This window comes from Oncorhynchus clarkii, chromosome 6 (assembly GCF_045791955.1).
Source record: "Oncorhynchus clarkii lewisi isolate Uvic-CL-2024 chromosome 6, UVic_Ocla_1.0, whole genome shotgun sequence".
In the NCBI taxonomy this organism is placed as follows: Eukaryota; Metazoa; Chordata; class Actinopteri; order Salmoniformes; family Salmonidae; genus Oncorhynchus; species Oncorhynchus clarkii.
Window position 1 is genome coordinate 20,193,282 of NC_092152.1, and position 18,316 is coordinate 20,211,597.

The 18,316-nt window shown below is 44.0% G+C and overlaps 1 protein-coding gene across 3 annotated transcripts in view; it reads right to left on the bottom strand.

Annotated features, from left to right (window-relative positions):
- LOC139410736 (3',5'-cyclic-AMP phosphodiesterase 4D-like) overlaps positions 1-18,316 on the bottom strand; it is an 86,069-nt gene that overhangs the window by 8,885 nt on the left and 58,868 nt on the right. For all 3 annotated transcript variants that reach the window (XM_071156183.1, XM_071156182.1, XM_071156181.1), the window contains exons 3-6: positions 16,096-16,132; positions 15,831-15,907; positions 15,208-15,257; positions 5,066-5,178 (exon numbers count right to left, since the gene is read on the bottom strand). In XM_071156183.1, the coding sequence (XP_071012284.1) occupies positions 5,066-5,178; positions 15,208-15,257; positions 15,831-15,907; positions 16,096-16,132 (277 nt within the window). The remainder of the gene's footprint in view (positions 1-5,065; positions 5,179-15,207; positions 15,258-15,830; positions 15,908-16,095; positions 16,133-18,316) is intronic.

Below are 18,316 nucleotides of genomic sequence, written 5' to 3' on the forward strand. Positions count from 1 at the left end.
CACCTTGCGTCCCCAAAGGTGCCCAGAATGGAATGTGGGTAGTTTCAGCTGCTGGAACAGATGAGACTGCTGGCCACCCTTTGAGAGAGATATAGCGCCTCTGCCTGGGTCCAAGAGACTAAGAACAGGCCGTCACAGGCCCACAAAACACCCACGCACGTACAAATGCGTGTGCACACACATGCGCACACACACGCAAACACACACACACACGGTCAGCTAGCTAGCCGGTATGCTATTGATAGCTCAGCGAAGAGGTGTGAACACACACCTTTGGGTAGAAATCACACCATGTTTAGCTGAGACTTGTATGTAATTTGAAGTGGGACCCAAAATAGGAATTCCCTATGGAATATAGACCCAATCTAATGGATCTCATATCTAGAGCTATTGTTTGTTTTCTCACTTTGTGTGCATGTAAAAGCTAACAACATGTACAACAAACACACACACAGTTTACACATGATTCCACATAATGACATATGTCCATTATTAATACAACATGCCCTTTGCTATCAATAACCAATATGTCTTTCTACAATCTCAGGGTAGATCAGGGACAATAATGACATGTGAGTCTGACATTATCAAATAGGTGGCTGAAAAAGACAAGGTGCTCACTAGAAACAGACAGCGATTTCAGACGTTTGAAAAGGTGATGAGAACATTGATACAGTATATGCCTTTTTCGGCGCTCATCAAAAAATAAAAACGATGGCCCAGAACAGGGCGCCAATCCATGGGGCTTGGAGTCAGAGTGCAGTCCTTAAACCACTGCGCCATGGCAGTTCACAATGCTCTAGCAAGCCATGAGAATACTATGAACATTTTGTCTTAAGTCTTCCCAAAACTATAGCTCGGGGTAGGCTGTCATTGTAAATAACAATTTGTTCTTAATTGACTTGCCTATTTAAATAGAGGTTAAATTAAATAAATACATAAAAAGCCCTAACCTTAACCCTTCAGAATGAATGCCTAAACTGTTAAGCTTTGAGTTGTATCTGTTTTAACCTTGTAACAACTAGTTCAACTACATGTAGTTCACTTCTCCCCAACACTGCCAGTGAATGAAACATATAATTAGGAATTAGAATACTAGAATGGACTTTAACCTTCTTTTAATGCGACAAATGTCAGCCATTTTGGTCAGGGAGTTGGTCAACCATGGTTTGCCAGTGCTGTGATAAGATATTGTGTAAAATAATGTATTTGAAGAAATGATCAGCAAATGTACACTACCGTTCAAAAGTTTGGGGTCACATAAAAATTTTCTTGTTTTTGAAAGAAAAGCACATTTTTTGTCAATTAAAAGAACATAAAATTGATCAGGAATACAGTGTAGACATTGTTAATGTTGTAAATGACTTTTGTAGCTGGAAACGGCAGATCTTTTATGGAATATCTACATAGGTGTACAGAGGCCCACTATCAGCAACCATCACTCCTGCTTTCCAATGGCACATTGTGTTAGCTAATCTAAGTTTATCATTTTAAAAGGCTAATTGATCAGTCTCAACATCACCAGTCTCAACGACACCAGTCTCAACGTCAACAGTGAAGAGGCGACAGCTGGCTTTCTAGGCAGAGTTCCTCTGTTCAGTGTTCTTTTGCCCATCTTAATATTTTATTTTTATTGGCCAGTCTGAGATATGGCTTTATCTTTGCAACTCTGCCTAGAAGGCCTGCATCCCGGACTCGCCTCTTCACTGTTGATGTTGAGACTGGTGTTTTGTGGGTACTATTTAATGAAGCTGCCAGTTAAGGATTTGTGAGGAGTCTGTTTCTCAAACTATTTGGCCATTTTGAGCCTGTAATCAAACCCACAAATGCTGATGCTCCAGATACACAACTAGTCCAAAGGCCCGTTTTATTGCTTCTTTAATCAGAACAACAGTTTGCAGCTGTCCTAACATAATTGCAAAAGGGTTTTCTTATGATCAATTAGCCTTTTAAAATTATAAACTTGGATTAGCTAATACAACGTGACATTGGAACACAGGACTGATGGTTGCTGATAATGGGCCTCTGTACACCTATGTAGATATTCCATAAAAGATCTGCCGTTTCCAGCTACAAAAGTCATTTACAACATTAACAATGTCTACACTGTATTTCTGATCAATTTTATGTTATTTTAATGGACAAAAAATGTGCTTTTCTTTCAAAAACAAGGACATTTCTAAGTGACCCCACATTTTGAACGGTGGTATATGTTTGTTAGCTAGCTAGCCAGTTTTAAAGGAATATTCTATACATTTTCTAAATACCTGCCAATATGCCAACATTCCATTCAAACAATGCAGTCAATCCACAGACATACACTGGCTCAGATCAGTTGATGATAGACAAGTTGGAAATGCAACAAGTACTGATATTGTATCATATAATAGCACTCAAAGCTTTCCAAGGATACAACAAGATTTTGGGTTGGTAATAATTCTGTTATACAATTTCTTATATATTACATGCCTTACTTTTATTTTCCTTCATAAGTAAAATCTGGATTATGCTTCTCCTGCCATTCATTCCAATTAGAATAGTTTGGATTTCCCCCTGACCAATATGCCCATTTTAGAACTCTGAGCGTTTATGACATAGCCTCTCTAGTAATTTCATTAATAGGTTGCACATCCATCACCTCGTGAACCTTCTCAAGCCGCCCTCTACCGGCTGTGCAATAGTGATGCCCTAAAGTCGTGAAAAGCCCATTCATTCTGGAAGGAGGCTAACAACTGTTGTTCTAAATTATACTATGGTGCCTGGAAATACGATGACATTGCTAAACTGGTCAAATATTTAGTAGGACACAACTTTGTCTGCATTATCATGTCGTTAAATTTACTTTAGACAGATGGCAATGTTGTCTTTAGCTAGGAAAGTTAGTCAAAAATAGCTAGAAATGCTAACATTAGCTATCTAAAATCTGGTGTCCTCCGCTCAATCTTAGCTAACTAGCGAAGGTTATACTGCGTCTAAAGTCAATCTGCCGACATCAAAATGATACAAGGTTCTCCTACTAATTATTTTCCTCCTATAGAACGGCACTGTATTTCCAAGCCATTGTAAGAGACTTTTGAGGGGCCTCCCGGGTTATGGGCGCTGTGCTGCAGCGCCAGCTGTGCCATCAGAGTCCCTGGGTTCGCGCCCAGGCTCTGTCGTAACTGGCCGCGACCGTTAGGTTGTGTTTCAACCTTCGTCTCTCCCGAGCCCGTACGGGAGTTGTAGCGATGAGACAAGATAGTAGCTACTACAACAATTGGATACCATGAAATTGGGGAGAAAAAGGGGTAAAAAAAAGTAATACACTTTTGATTAAATCGCTCATTGACGATGCATCGAGTAGAATGCTCAGTTGGGCATCAGTCCAAAACAAACATTCTCTATGGAATGACATCACTCCTGTGTAAAAATAACTGTGATGTCACCATTGCATACAGTACATGCAATTACACCAGCTAGCTCTTATGAACCCCCAGCCTGTACTCCAAGTTCTACTTAAGTCCTTTATAATGCACACGATGCATTATAATGTACAAAACATTAGGAACATCTTCCAAATATTGAGCAGCATCCCTTTTTGTCTTCAGAACAGCTTCAATCCGTCAGGACCTGGACTCTACAAGTTGTCAAAAGCGTTCCACAGGCATGCTTGTTGACTCCAATGCTTCCCACAGTGTCAAGTTGGCTGGATGTCCATTGGGTGGTGGACCATTCTTGATACACACCACGGGAAACTGTTGAGCGTGAAAAACTCAGCAGCGTTGATGTTCTTGACACATTTAAACCAGTGCACCTGGCACCTACTACCATACTCTGTTCAAAGGCACTTAAATATTTTGTCTTGCCCATTCACCCTCTGAATGGCACACATACACAATCCATGTCTTAATTGTCTCAAGGCTTAAAATTAATTATTTAACCTGTCTCCTCCCCTTCATCTGCACTGATTGAAGTGGATTTAACAGGTGACATCAATAAGGGATCATAGCTTTCACCTGGATTCACCTGGTCAGTCTATGTCACGGAAAGATTGTTCTTAATGTTTTGTACACTCTGTGTATCACCGGAGGGCACCTTAATTGGGGAGGATGGGCTCATAGTAATGACTGGAACAGAATTCATGGAATGGTATCAAAACACATCAAACACCTGGTTTCCATGTGTTTGATACCATTATATTCACTCCATTCCAGCCATTATTATAAGCCTTCCTGTGCAGTGTACAGCACAATATACGAATAGCACAAAATAACACAAATATATATGAATGATACTGCTATTCTGGTATCCAATACTACTGTTCTGTATTTACGGACTGAAATACTTCAATTTGATGTTATAGTCATGAAATGCCATGTTGTAGGTTGATGGTTGTGTGTGTGTATTGGAGCACCAATACTGTGTGCTGGAGTGAGACGGCAAGCCAACCAGGCCTGTGTGTGTTGCTATGGAAACCAGGGATAGCTGTGTGTGCGACAATGCTACAGAGTGACAATGCTAGAGTAGAGTCTGTGCGTGCGTGCGTGCGTCCGTCTGTCTGTCTGTCTGTCTGTGGCTGTACTGCCATCTGGTAGTGTTACCAGATCTGTGTCTGACTGTGTCCCATCCATTTGTCTGTCTGCCTGCCCCTCCTGTATCTCATGCCCATCCCCCTATTGTGACATCACAGAGTGTGACATCAGCAGGCAGGCAGGCAGTCTCTCAGCAGAGCCCAGAGCTGATCAGCATGCAGCACGTCAAGGCCTTGCTGGAGAGCTGAGCTGAGCATGCTCCCTGCACACCTCCCTCCCTGCATGACAATGCTAGATACAGCTACAGATACTGATACAAAAGAGATGTATGAATTAATACCAATATTAGTACAGATACAACTGTTGGAGAAGAGGCACGAAGAGGCCAGAGAGAGAGAGAAAATAGTTATTGTTGTTGTTGTTCCAACCATGTGGGAAGCCAACAATCTCAATTGCAAATGACAATTGGTCATCCAATTACTCACCTGTTTTAAACAAAAACTAAATAAAATGAAACTAAATATGACACATAAGTGAAAGGTTCTTGTCGTTACCTTGTTGGAGGCCATCTCGCCAACTGAGTGTCTGGTCTGCAGGGTCTCCAGCTGGTCCAGGCACCAGTCCAGCTCCTCCAACGTCTCTGTGGCCAGTTTCTGGTAGGCCTCCTCTGGGGGGACGAGACAGGGGGGCAGGGGGTCAGTACAGGGGCGCTTCAGGGGCCTAGCGCAGGCTGCTGGCCCGGGGTCTGCCTCCCCACACACAGCGATGCTGAGATGCCCCGAGTGGACGCATGGGTGACTCTTCATACTGGTGCAGAGGGGCCAGTAGGAGAGTGAGAGAGGCCAAGTCACAAGTCTGATTTCCACCCCAAGACAGACACCCTGATAGGGAGAGACCAGAGGGGCCTAGAGTCCTGAATCCTATCCCAGAGACCAACACCCTGAACCAGGCTGTTCAAAGCCAGGGACCCCCCCCCCCCCCCCCTTGTGTCCAAAGGTCCTACTGTCCAAACCTTTGGAGGAATGACAGGGGCGTATAGTCCTGGAACCGTGAGAGACGGGGAACGAACATGGTCAACCAGAGCGGAGTGTAGCACATGGGGATGTGTGAAACATACTCCTCAGCCTCAAGTGTCCCCACTTGCGCCAGTGAATAGCTAGCTTTTCATGTGGTGCTGACTGGTAAGACGCTTCAGGAGGGCGGTCACGTGTGCTAGCAAGGCACAGGTCCTGAGTTCACGCCAGATATGGGCTGAATCAGGAGGAAGGTGGTACTCGCTAAGCAAGCAGCGTGACGTCCTTTACATGAGCATCCAGCGTTACAGAGCAAGGAAAGCTGTTGAGTGTGCCTCGGTTAAAATCACAGCTGAGACAGGGAATATGGAGGGTGGCCTTTAGGTTCAGATCTGATATTAAACAATAAAACAGAGACATACACACGCATACATAGACACAAATGCAAAACAACACAGAACCCCAGTCTCTCAATGATGTGTGTGTCTGAGATTCAGTATACAGTCCATAGAAGATACATAATTCCAGTCATGGAGCAGGATGAAGAGCAGTTTAATTAGCAGGCCCATGCCTGCACAGAGGAGGGATGTAGGGATGAGGGATGGAGGAGGAGGGGCAGTAGGTCCAGACGCTGTCCAAAGCACAATCTCACACCCAGCAGGTTTTCATCTCCAGGCAGGAACAATGGGGAGCACACTGTAGCATGCCTGGCCGGCTTGCTGGGGGGTGCGCGCTTACCGCACACACCACACACACGCGCCAGATGGAGAGCTAAACGTAACACATCACTCTGCCTTCTCAGCCTCCCTGGAGCATAAAAGCTACACGTCAACGTTATCCAGAGACAAAAGTGCTTATAATCCAATGGGTGTGTGTTGTGTCTGGGCTCCGTCCTATAGATGCTGTATGTGTAGCCTCCCTGGTATCCAGACGGCAGATCGATGCTCTTCCTCAGAGCTTGTACCTAAAGCCTGAGAGGACTGCACTGTGGATAGGGGAGGGCCGCACTGAAAGCCTGGCCTGGAGTATAGGGCAGTAGACCTGGAGCTCAATGTGTGTATCCATTCTACAGAGAGGGAGGGGTGATGTACAGATAAGGAGAGAGACAGAGAAAGAGGGATGGAGAAAAAGAGATGTACCATGCAGTATGTGTCTGAGACAGATGTCTGACAGTGAACTAGAAGCTTTTTCAAAAGGAACAGTCTAAATAATACGGGTGAAGACAGACAGTTTCAAACAATGTCATGGTACAGGTGTCAGAAGTCTATTCTAACCCCTTTCAAACCTGAAATAACAGTGTATCAAATCATTTTCATTCCTATTGTAGTCCATATTCCCTATTTCCACAGCAAATGTATGCAAATCATACATGAATAAAATGTGTCACCTCAAAAGCCAATTAATATTAATATTGTCTAAATTAGGATTGGGGAGAACTTTTAAGGCAATGGGATATGGTTAGGGTTGCCAAGGCAGGATATATTACTGGAGACTGTCTAAGTTTCCTAGTAAACTACCAGATTTGATGTCATTTATCAAAATACATCTAGCAGCCCTTTAGGGTATTGCAGATTATCACGTGTCTGTAATTATATCTGGCCCTCTCTCTGGCCTTATCATATGTAGAATATATGAAATAATGAACTAAGATGACAAAAAAAGTAGAATGACAAAGCTGTAAAACATTATAAACAACAAATATAAACCATCAATTTAGTGAATAACATTGGCGTTTAATAACGGTTTCGTCATGAAATATCCTTAAAAACATTTTTTTTACACACTTGTTTTTTTTACTATGTCAATATGTATTTGCTGTCAATGTTTCGGAGTCAAACTGGTGGCAGTTGTGAAAAAAGTCACTAGTTGTCAATAGTTGAAAACAATGCCATTGTTGATTATATGCTTTTTTCATTCATTTGGCTATTTTCTCTTGAATCATATGGTCTATCCATTAGAAACTCATAGACAAAATGGACACATATATAAATAATGAATACTATATTTGAATGAATACATTTTTAATAAGTTATTCAAGTATAAATTACCAACGTTACGATAGATTGCCATAGATTTTCTATTAATCACCAAAATGACTGAAGACTCCGGTAACTTTGGTAAATTACCAGTAGCTTTGCAACCCTAGATACAGTGCCTTGCGAAAGTATTCGGCCCCCTTGAACTTTGCGACCTTTTGCCACATTTCAGGCTTCAAACATAAAGATATAAAACTGTATTTTTTTGTGAAGAATCAACAACAAGTGGGACACAATCATGAAGTGGAACGACATTTATTGGATATTTCAAACTTTTTTAACAAATCAAAAACTGAAAAATTGGGCGTGCAAAATTATTCAGCCCCCTTAAGTGAATACTTTGTAGCGCCACCTTTTGCTGCGATTACAGCTGTAAGTCGCTTGGGGTATGTCTCTATCAATTTTGCATATCGAGAGACTGACATTTTTTCCCATTCCTCCTTGCAAGACAGCTCGAGCGCAGTGAGGTTGGATGGAGAGCATTTGTGAACAGCAGTTTTCAGTTCTTTCCACAGATTCTCGATTGGATTCAGGTCTGGACTTTGACTTGGCCATTCTAACACCTGGATATGTTTATTTTTGAACCATTCCATTGTAGATTTTGCTTTATGTTTTGGATCATTGTCTTGTTGGAAGACAAATCTCCATCCCAGTCTCAGGTCTTTTGCAGACTCCATCAGGTTTTCTTCCAGAATGGTCCTGTATTTGGCTCCATCCATCTTCCCATCAATTTTAACCATCTTCCCTGTCCCTGCTGAAGAAAAGCAGGCCCAAACCATGATGCTGCCACCACCATGTTTGACAGTGGGGATGGTGTGTTCAGCTGTGTTGCTTTTACGCCAAACATAACGTTTTGCATTGTTGCCAAAAAGTTCAATTTTGGTTTCATCTGACCAGAGCACCTTCTTCCACATGTTTGGTGTGTCTCCCAGGTGGCTTGTGGCAAACTTTAAACTACACTTTTTATGGATATCTTTAAGAAATGGCTTTCTTCTTGCCACTCTTCCATAAAGGCCAGATTTGTGCAATATACGACTGATTGTTGTCCTATGGACAGAGTCTCCCACCTCAGCTGTAGATCTCTGCAGTTCATCCAGAGTGATCATGGGCCTCTTGGCTGCATCTCTGATCAGTCTTCTCCTTGTATGAGCTGAAAGTTTAGAGGGACGGCCAGGTCTTGGTAGATTTGCAGTGGTCTGATACTCCTTCCATTTCAATATTATCGCTTGCACAGTGCTCCTTGGGATGTTTAAAGCTTGGGAAATCTTTTTGTATCCAAATCCGGCTTTAAACTTCTTCACAACAGTATCTCGGACCTGCCTGGTGTGTTCCTTGTTCTTCATGATGCTCTCTGCGCTTTTAACGGACCTCTGAGACTATCACAGTGCAGGTGCATTTATACGGAGACTTGATTACACACAGGTGGATTGTATTTATCATCATTAGTCATTTAGGTCAACATTGGATCATTCAGAGATCCTCACTGAACTTCTGGAGAGAGTTTGCTGCACTGAAAGTAAAGGGGCTGAATAATTTTGCACGCCCAATTTTTCAGTTTTTGATTTGTTAAAAAAGTTTGAAATATCCAATAAATGTCGTTCCACTTCATGATTGTGTCCCACTTGTTGTTGATTCTTCACAAAAAAATACAGTTTTATATCTTTATGTTTGAAGCCTGAAATGTGGCAAAAGGTCGCAAAGTTCAAGGGGGCCGAATACTTTCGCAAGGCACTGTATGTTGCTTTACACCATGTGGAAACTGAGAGCATACAGAGAGAGCAATCAGCTGTGGATTAAGAAACACACATAATGTAGGCACTGGAGTGTGTCTGATTATGAACTAATGTACAGTAATACAGCTGGCGCAAAGTAAAGAACATTCAAATCAAATCACATTTTATTTGTCACATGCTTCGTAGGCAACAGGTGTGAAATGCTTACTTACGGGTCCAACAATGCAGAGTTAAAGATAAGATAAAGTTAAGGTAAAATAACATTTAAAAAAATGAAATAATGACACAAGGAATACATACATAGTGAATAATAAATACAAATAACAAGTAAAAATGGCTATATACAGGAAGTATTGACGTACGGTAGCAGAGAGAACAGCCCGTAGCCTGGGTGGCTGGAGTCTTTGACAGTTTTTTTGGGCCTTCCTCTGACACTGCCTGGTATAGAGGTCCTGGATGGCAGGGAGCTCGGCCTCAGTGATGTACTGGGTCATACACACCTACCCTCTGTAGTGCCTTGCAGTCGGATGCCGAGAAGTTGCCATACCAGCGGGGATGCAGCCAGTCAACATTTTTGAGGATGAGGGTCCATGCCAAATCTTTTCAGCCTCCGGAGGCGGAAGAGGCGTTGTCGTGCCGTCTTTACGACTGTGGTGGTGTGTTTGGATAGATCCTTAGTGAAGTGGATACCGAGGAACTTGAAGCTCTCGACCTGCTCCACTACAGCCCCGTCGATGTAAATTGGGGCGTGCTCAGCCCTCTGTTTCCTGTAGTCCACGATCAGCTCTTTGGTCTTACTGATACTGAGAGAGAGGTTGTTGTCCTGGCAACACACTGCTAAGTCTCTGACCTCCCCCTTCAGGCTGTCTCATTGCCATCGGTGATCAGACCTACCACCACCAGGCCTACCACCGTTGTGTCGTCGGCAGACTTTGTGGGTGAACAGGGCCTGAGGGGCCCTGTGTTGAGGGTCAGTGTGGCGCATGTGTTGTTGCTTACCCTCACCACCTGGAGTAGGCCCGGCACTTAACCCTCACCATAGGGCACTATGGTGTTGCACGCTGAGCTGTAGTCAATGATCAGCATTTTCATGTAGGTATTCATTTTGTCAAGGTGGGAAAGGGCAGTGTGGAGGGCAATGGAGTGTGTGTGCGTATGTGTGTGCCACATGTACAGTAATATTCCCAACATAACTCACAACCCTCACAAACATCGGCATTGCATTACTTTTTCCTCTTTGCCCCCTCCCTCACCCTCTCTTTTACATTTCTCTGCCTCTCCTCCTCCTCCTCCTCCTCCTCATCCTTTTCCTTCCCCCCCTCTCCCTCTGTGTATCATTCTTCCTCTCCCTCTCTCGTTATCTCTCTTCCTCTCTCGATATCCCTCTCTCATTATCTCTCTCCCTTTCTGATTTGGTATCAGTGGGTGGGGTGCCACTCTCTCTGACAGGGACTGCACTGACGTCAATGACATTCTTCTCATGCCTAGTGCGACATCAGACACCAGTGCACGAGAGACTACTCTGCTGCACAGATGGCAGGCTGCTGCCAAACCCTGGACCGGAGCAGATAGGAACACTGGAGCTGGACTGGGACTGGAAGTGGGAGAAGGGTAATGCTGTACATACCGCCATCAGGGACATGTTGCTGTTCTAAACTAATGTATGTTGTCATTGCTTTGGAAATCATAATTATCATAACCATCATCATCATTGTGTTTGGTTTGATTCCATTATATTTGATGTCCAATCTTCAAGATATAAAACTATAAGGAAACTCTTCGAGAGATACACCTGGCGGCAGGTAGCCTAGTGGTTAGCGACGGGCCTAGTAACTGAAAGGTCATCAGTTTGAATCCCAGAGTAGACAAGGTGAAACATCTGTTTATGTGCCCTTGAGCAAGGCACTTAACCCTCCCAGGGTTGCCATTGATAATGGCAGACCAAGGCTGTGACCCCACTCGCCGAGGGTGTCTCAGGGAGAGTTGGGATATGCTAAAAAATTGTATTATTTTTACATGGCAATACTTTGTCCCTTATACTATGTTGTTCTTCTATAACTACTATGATAACAACAATGCAATTATCCAGGATGCAGTCTGTCCCTATTAAGTGACGCACATCAGATCACAATGAATAAAGTGTCAACTGTTTTTACTCCCTCACCACCTAGTCTGGATCACAGCAGGTGGCTTACTACTAGACCAGCACTATTGTCTCTCAGAGCTCAGAGTTCATAAACCTACATCACTCCTCATTGGTCTATTCTGCTCATCAGTCTATTCTTAGCCCGCTCTAAAATTAGCCATCTTCAAACACCAACCAATTGATGGATGTCTGATAAACTAAGAGATAGAGATGGAAGGGATAGGGACAAATGTGGAAGAGACCAGCCTAAATGGCATGTGGGACTCATGGCAGGGCTCGTCTAATGCCCCACTGGCCTCTCTATGTCCCATTTAGACTGTTATAAATCACCTCCTTATTGTCTGTCTCAACAGGATGGCACTGCCTGGCCAGCACAGACCTGTGCATGAATTACAAGTAGTCAATACACTCAAACAATCAAGCTGATGACTCAAGGTCTCTTTTATAGCCCATAATGGATGCACTCTGATCAGATCTAAATATAGTGCAATGTCATCAATTCATCATACACTGTGTTCTACGCATGTTCCAGGGTAGATAGAAGAGTGTTGTGTGAGACAATGGGACATACTATCAGAGTATGGGACCTATTGACAGAGTATGGGACCTACAACATGACCTATTAACAGAGTATGGGATGTACTACATGACCTACTAACAGAGCATGGGACCTACTACATGACCTACTAACAGAGTATGGGACCTACTACCAGAGTATGGGACCTACTACATGACCTACTACCAGAGTATGGGACATACTACAGGACCAACTACAAGAGTATGGGACCTACTACAGGACCTACTAACAGAGTATGGAACCTACTACAGAACCTACTAACAGAGTATGGGACCTACTTTCCAGAGTATGGGTGAAGAGTATGGGACCTACTACATAACCTACTACCAGAGAATGGGACCTACTACATGACCTACTAACAGAGTATGGGACCTACTACATGACCTACTACCAGAGTATGGGACCTACTACATGACCTACTAACAGAGTATGGGACCTACTACCAGAGTATGGGACCTACTACATGACCTACTACCAGAGTATGGGACATACTACAGGACCAACTACAAGAGTATGGGACCTACTGTCAGCGTATGGGACCTACTACAGGACCTACTAACAGAGTATGGAACCTACTACAGAACCTACTAACAGAGTATGGGACCTACTACCAGAGTATGGGTTCTACTACATGACATACTACCAGAGTATGGGACCTACTACCAGAGTATGGGTCCTACTACATGACCTACTACCAGAGTATGGGTCCTACTACATTACCTACTACCAGAGTATGGGACCTACTACCAGAGTATGGGCCCTACTACCAGAGTATGGTTCCTACTACAGGACCTACTAACAGAGTATGGGACCTACTACATGACCTACTACCAGAGTATGGGACATACTACATGACCTACTACATGACCTACTACCAGAGTATGGGACCTACTAACAGAGTATGGGACCTACTACATGACCTACTACCAGAGTATGGGGCCTACTACATGACCTACTAACAGAGTATGGGACCTACTACATGACCTACTACCAGGGTATGGGACTTACTGCCAGAGTATGGGGCCACCTACAATACTTACTAACAGAGTATGGGTCCTACTAACAGAGTATGGGACCTACTAACAGAGTATGGGACCTACTACATGACCTACTACCAGAGTATGGGACCTACTACCAGAGTATGGGACATACTACAGGACCTACTAACAGAGTATGGGACCTACTACATGACCTATTACCAGATTATGGGACATACTACAGGACCTACTAACAGAGTATGGGGCCTACTACATGACCTACTACCAGATTATGGGACCTACTAACAGAGTATGGGCCCTCCTACCAGAGTATGGTTCCTACTACAGGACCTACTAACATATTATGGGACCTACTAACAGAGCATGGGACCTACTACCAGAGTATGGTTCCTACTACAGGACCTACTAACAGAGTATGGGACCTAGTACAAGATCTACTACCAGAGAATGGGACTTACTGCCAGAGTATGGGACCACCTACAATACCTACTATCAGAGTATGGGTCCCACTAACAGGGTATGGGTCCTACTACCAGAGTATGGGTCCTACTACTAGAGTATGGTTCCTACTACAGGACCTACTCACAGAGTATGGGACCTAGTACAATATCTACTACCAGAGAATGGGACTTACTGCCAGAGTATGGGACCACCTACAATACCTACTAACAGAGTATGGGACCTACTACATGACCTACTATCAGAGTATGCTACCTACTAACAGAGTATGGTAACTACTACATGACCTACTACAAGAGTATGGGACCTACTACCAGAGTATGGGACCTACTACATGACCTACTATCAGAGTATGGGACCTACTAACAGAGTATGGTAACTACTACATGACCTACTACAAGAGTATGGGACCTACTACCAGAGTATGGGACCTACTAACAGAGTATGGGACCTACTAACAGAGTATGGGTCCTACTACCAGAGTATGGGACCTACTAACAGAGTATGGGAATAACTAACAGAGTATAGGTCCTACTACAGGACCAACTAACAGAATATGGGACCTACTACCACGGTTGGCTGCTCACCCTGCCAAACTGCCAGCCGTACATAGTGCTAGAGGGCAAGGAGAGGAGCCCTTCAAGAACAGATCTATTCTGGTCCACTGGGCTTCTATCCCTGTCGCCTCTCCCTGTCGCCTTTCCCTAAAAACACCTGAGAGAGAAGCCCTATGCTGAAGAAAAAGTGGACGACTATCCTCTCCTCTTTGACAAAGGCTACCCACAATCTGTATTTTATAGATTACAGTACAATATGAAAGCTAATTTGATATTGTCATTTCACTGTTCTGTTGGTTGGTAATTAAGTACATTGCTTGTGAATTCCCGGTCCCTTTCATGGTGTGTTAGTTAGTTAGACACACTGATTTAGATCACTGTATACCCAGGTCACTGCTACAGTGGGTAGTTAAAGGTGAGGGGCCACACTGTCCTGCTAAGCACAGCCACAGACGTACAGCAGCGACCTGATGCTAGCAGGATCCCATAGGGCTGTGTGGAATGTAGCGACATGATGCTAGCAGGGTCCCATAGGGCTGTGTGGAATGTCTACTGGCTATGAGCTATCAGTCAGGGGATGGAGCATGGCGCCTGACAGCACTTGGGCACAGAAGCCTTTACACAAAAGGCTGAGTGACAGACAGACAGACAGACAGACAGACAGACAGACAGACAGACAGACAGACAGATGAACCACAAGTCAAACAGTCCTGCTGGTCGTACTGTACCAGGGTTGCTAACCACTGTCCTGCAGCCTATATGGTTTTTGGTTCCCATTGTGCTATCCTGTAGCTAGAGGCGTATCTATTCTAAACATGGATGGCTTTTATCCAGTGTCCTATTGTTTGGCTCCCCCTAAAGGATGTCTGTGTCATCATCCTCCGTCTCTGGTCTGACAGTTCCCATCCCCCATCTGTCATATCAGAATGCGATGACACCATCATCAAGGCCTCTTGCCTTTTCAACAGCTAATAGAATGGATAATATTGCTGTAGAATGGCAGAGCATTTTCTCTCCCTCCTTTCAATTGTATCAACGTATTCATACAGTACACACACACAAACACACACACACACACACACACACACACACACACACACACACACACACACACACACACACACACACACACACACACTAACATACACAAAGACCACACTTAAAGACTATTGCGTACCTGTGAAGGTGGTCTTGGTGATGGGTGGTGGATTACACATGGGTGATCTCCTGGTGTGGGGAGAAACAAAACACACATTGATATATCTCCTCCCAAAACAACACTACTGCTCTATCCTCCTATCTCTCCCCTATCGAACTCCTCCTATCTATCTTCCCCCTCTCTTTCCCCCCCTCTTTGTCTCACTAACAGAGGTCAATATACTGCAACGTTCCCTGTTCAGCTGAATCAGTCCTCATTCATCACAGATCTCACGTTGAACTGGAGCAATATGGCAGGGGGGCACCTTTACTGAGTGTTGTTGTAGTCCCAGTCAGGAACAGTAGGGGGAGAACTACAGCAAAGGAGTGACATTCACGTCTTCTCCACCACATTGTGTAAAATGCAAGCAAGTGCCTGGCGGTATAGCGCGCAGACCAAAGGGAGATGGTATGGGGAATACTGAAGCCATTTTTAACAAAACACCATAGCAGGAGACTTCATTTTGCGATATCATCATATAAATACATATATAGCCCCCAAAAAGAAAAACAACAGTAATATTTGGGTGCCTTGCTTTCGACTACTACACAGCAGTAAATACAGACTCATTGTGTATACACTGTATGCTTCTGAGGACTTACTTGTTGGACGCTCTGTCTTGTGAACAATTGCTTAATGCAGCAAAATGATTTCGTACAGTTCTTAGACTGGCCAGAACCTGAAGGAGATCAGGACAGATTAACATTAAAACCCTCAAAATAATCTCACACATTTGAACAGTGATTGAACAATGGGCCTGTGTCTATTGCACAATATCATGATAACATACTCTACTGTGGTTTCCCCAAGGAATTAGCCAGCAAAACAACCCAATACAACTTGTTTAGCATGTGTGCCATTGCTCACCTGTGCAAATGGTGTTACAATCATATCGTCGCCATGACTGCAAAAAGAGAACAAGATAAAGAGACACCTGGACACACTTTTATACACCGATCTAAACATGACCTTCAAATGTCCACATTTCCGCCCGCTCGGTGACAAAGAGGAAATGACTCCAGCCATGTTATGGCAGTATGTGTAGCATGGATATATGGCAAGTCTACTAGGCTATATTATGGATATATCTATAAACATATCTGCTTCTTCATTGACTCTATGCACTTTCACTTTTGACCACAAGCCAGGAACATGCCAATAGAGTGGACCCCCCGGTTCTCTGAAAAACCTGCCTATGACTCGAATGGCAGCCCCTAAATTCTGACACTGGTCACAATGACCGCAAGAAAACTCTTTCCTCTTCTCCTTCTAAATTACTGTCTCCCTAGATTCCTGTGGGTGTAAAACAGTGCGCAATCCCCCCAACCCCTCCTCACTTTATCCCCCAATCCCCACCCACTTCCTGTGCTGCCACAAGTCTGAGGGCACAAAGTAAAGGGGTGGCATCATGCCCTGTCATCCTAGGAGACTAGGGTGGAATGTGCCACAAACACTGCCCTCTGAACTTAGAGAAAGAGGGAGGGCGGGAATGGGAGGAAGAAATAGACATGAAGAAAAATCACCTGCTCCAAGGTTGTGTACACTATTGTATCACTGGCATTTCATTAGCAGCAGTAGTAGTTATGGTCATAGAAGTAAACTAGCAAACTATTACAGAGGCTATCTCAATCCTTTATTTCTCCATAACATTCTTCTATATCGTACCTTTTCAGTAAAGGGGAAAATACTTTTACAGACAAGCGAAAGAGAGAGAGGGAGAGAGATAGAGAGATGTTTCACATGCCAATAAAGCCCCTTAAATTGAATTGAGAGAGAGCGTGAGAGAGAGAGAACGAGTGGGGAGGGAGGGAGAGAGAGAGAGATTAGGTTAGAGGTTGCATTCCAGCTTCCCTCTCCTCCTGTCTTCCCTCCCCCAGCCCCTAACACTGGTTTGTGTTAGCTAGTACCCGGCAGGATTTATTTATTTTTTATCTGCAGACAGAACTGTTTACATAGAGGCACCAAAGAAATTTCAATAAGATTCTGTCAGTAAATTATTTCCTTAGAGACATCTATGTTCCCTATGTTTGTTTCCCTAGAAAACCAAGTAATTTAGTCCAATATACTGTGTTTGGGATTCATGTCAGTGTTAGATAGCAAAGACATCGGTTTCTAATTTTACTGTACATCAATGATAAGCCCCAGAGTAACAGTTGGCCCCAAGAGTAACAGTTGGCCCTCAGAGTAACAGTTGGCCCTCAGAGTAACAGTTGGCCCTCAGAGTAACAGTTGGCCTCCAGAGTAACAGTTGGCCCCCAGAGTAACAGTTGGCCCACAGAGTAACAGTTGGCCCCCAGAGTAACAGTTGGCCCTCAGAGTAACAGTTGGCCCTCAGAGTAACAGTTGGCCTCCAGAGTAACAGTTGGCCCCCAGAGTAACAGTTGGCCCACAGAGTAACAGTTGGCCCCCAGAGTAACAGTTGGCCTCCAGAGTAACAGTTGGCCCCCAGAGTAACAGTTGGCCCACAGGGTAACAGTTGGCCCCCAGAGTAACAGTTGGCCCACAGGGTAACAGTTGGCCCCCAGAGTAACAGTTGGCCCACAGGGTAACAGTTGGCTCCCAGAGTAACTACTATGGTTGATCCTGTAAAACAACACACTTCACTGCACCTATCTGGTGTACTGTATGTGACAAGAAAAAAACAAAATACCAATACAAAAATACTAAACAAACATTAACACTGCATGGCAAATGGGTTGGCTGGTAGCCTTGTGGTTAAGAGTGTTGGGCCACTAACCGAAAGGTTGCTGGTTTGAATCCTAGGTGAAAAATATGTTGATGTGCCCTTGAGCAAGGCACTTAACCCTAATTGCTCCTGTAAGTCGGTCTGGATGTGTCAACTGTGAAAAGTAAAGGGACTATGAAGGGCGTATGAGCATCATGTAACATAGAGCCTGGCGAGGAGCTGGCTTGTGATCAATACCATTTAGAGAGGCAGGGTGATTTTAGTGTGGTATTCTGATAGGTGGGTTAGGCTAAGGCAGGGTCATTCAGCCACAATCATAGGGTGTGTCCAGAATGGCAGCCTATTCCCCACACACTGCACTACTTTTGACAAGAGCCCTATGTGGGTAAACAATAGTAGTGC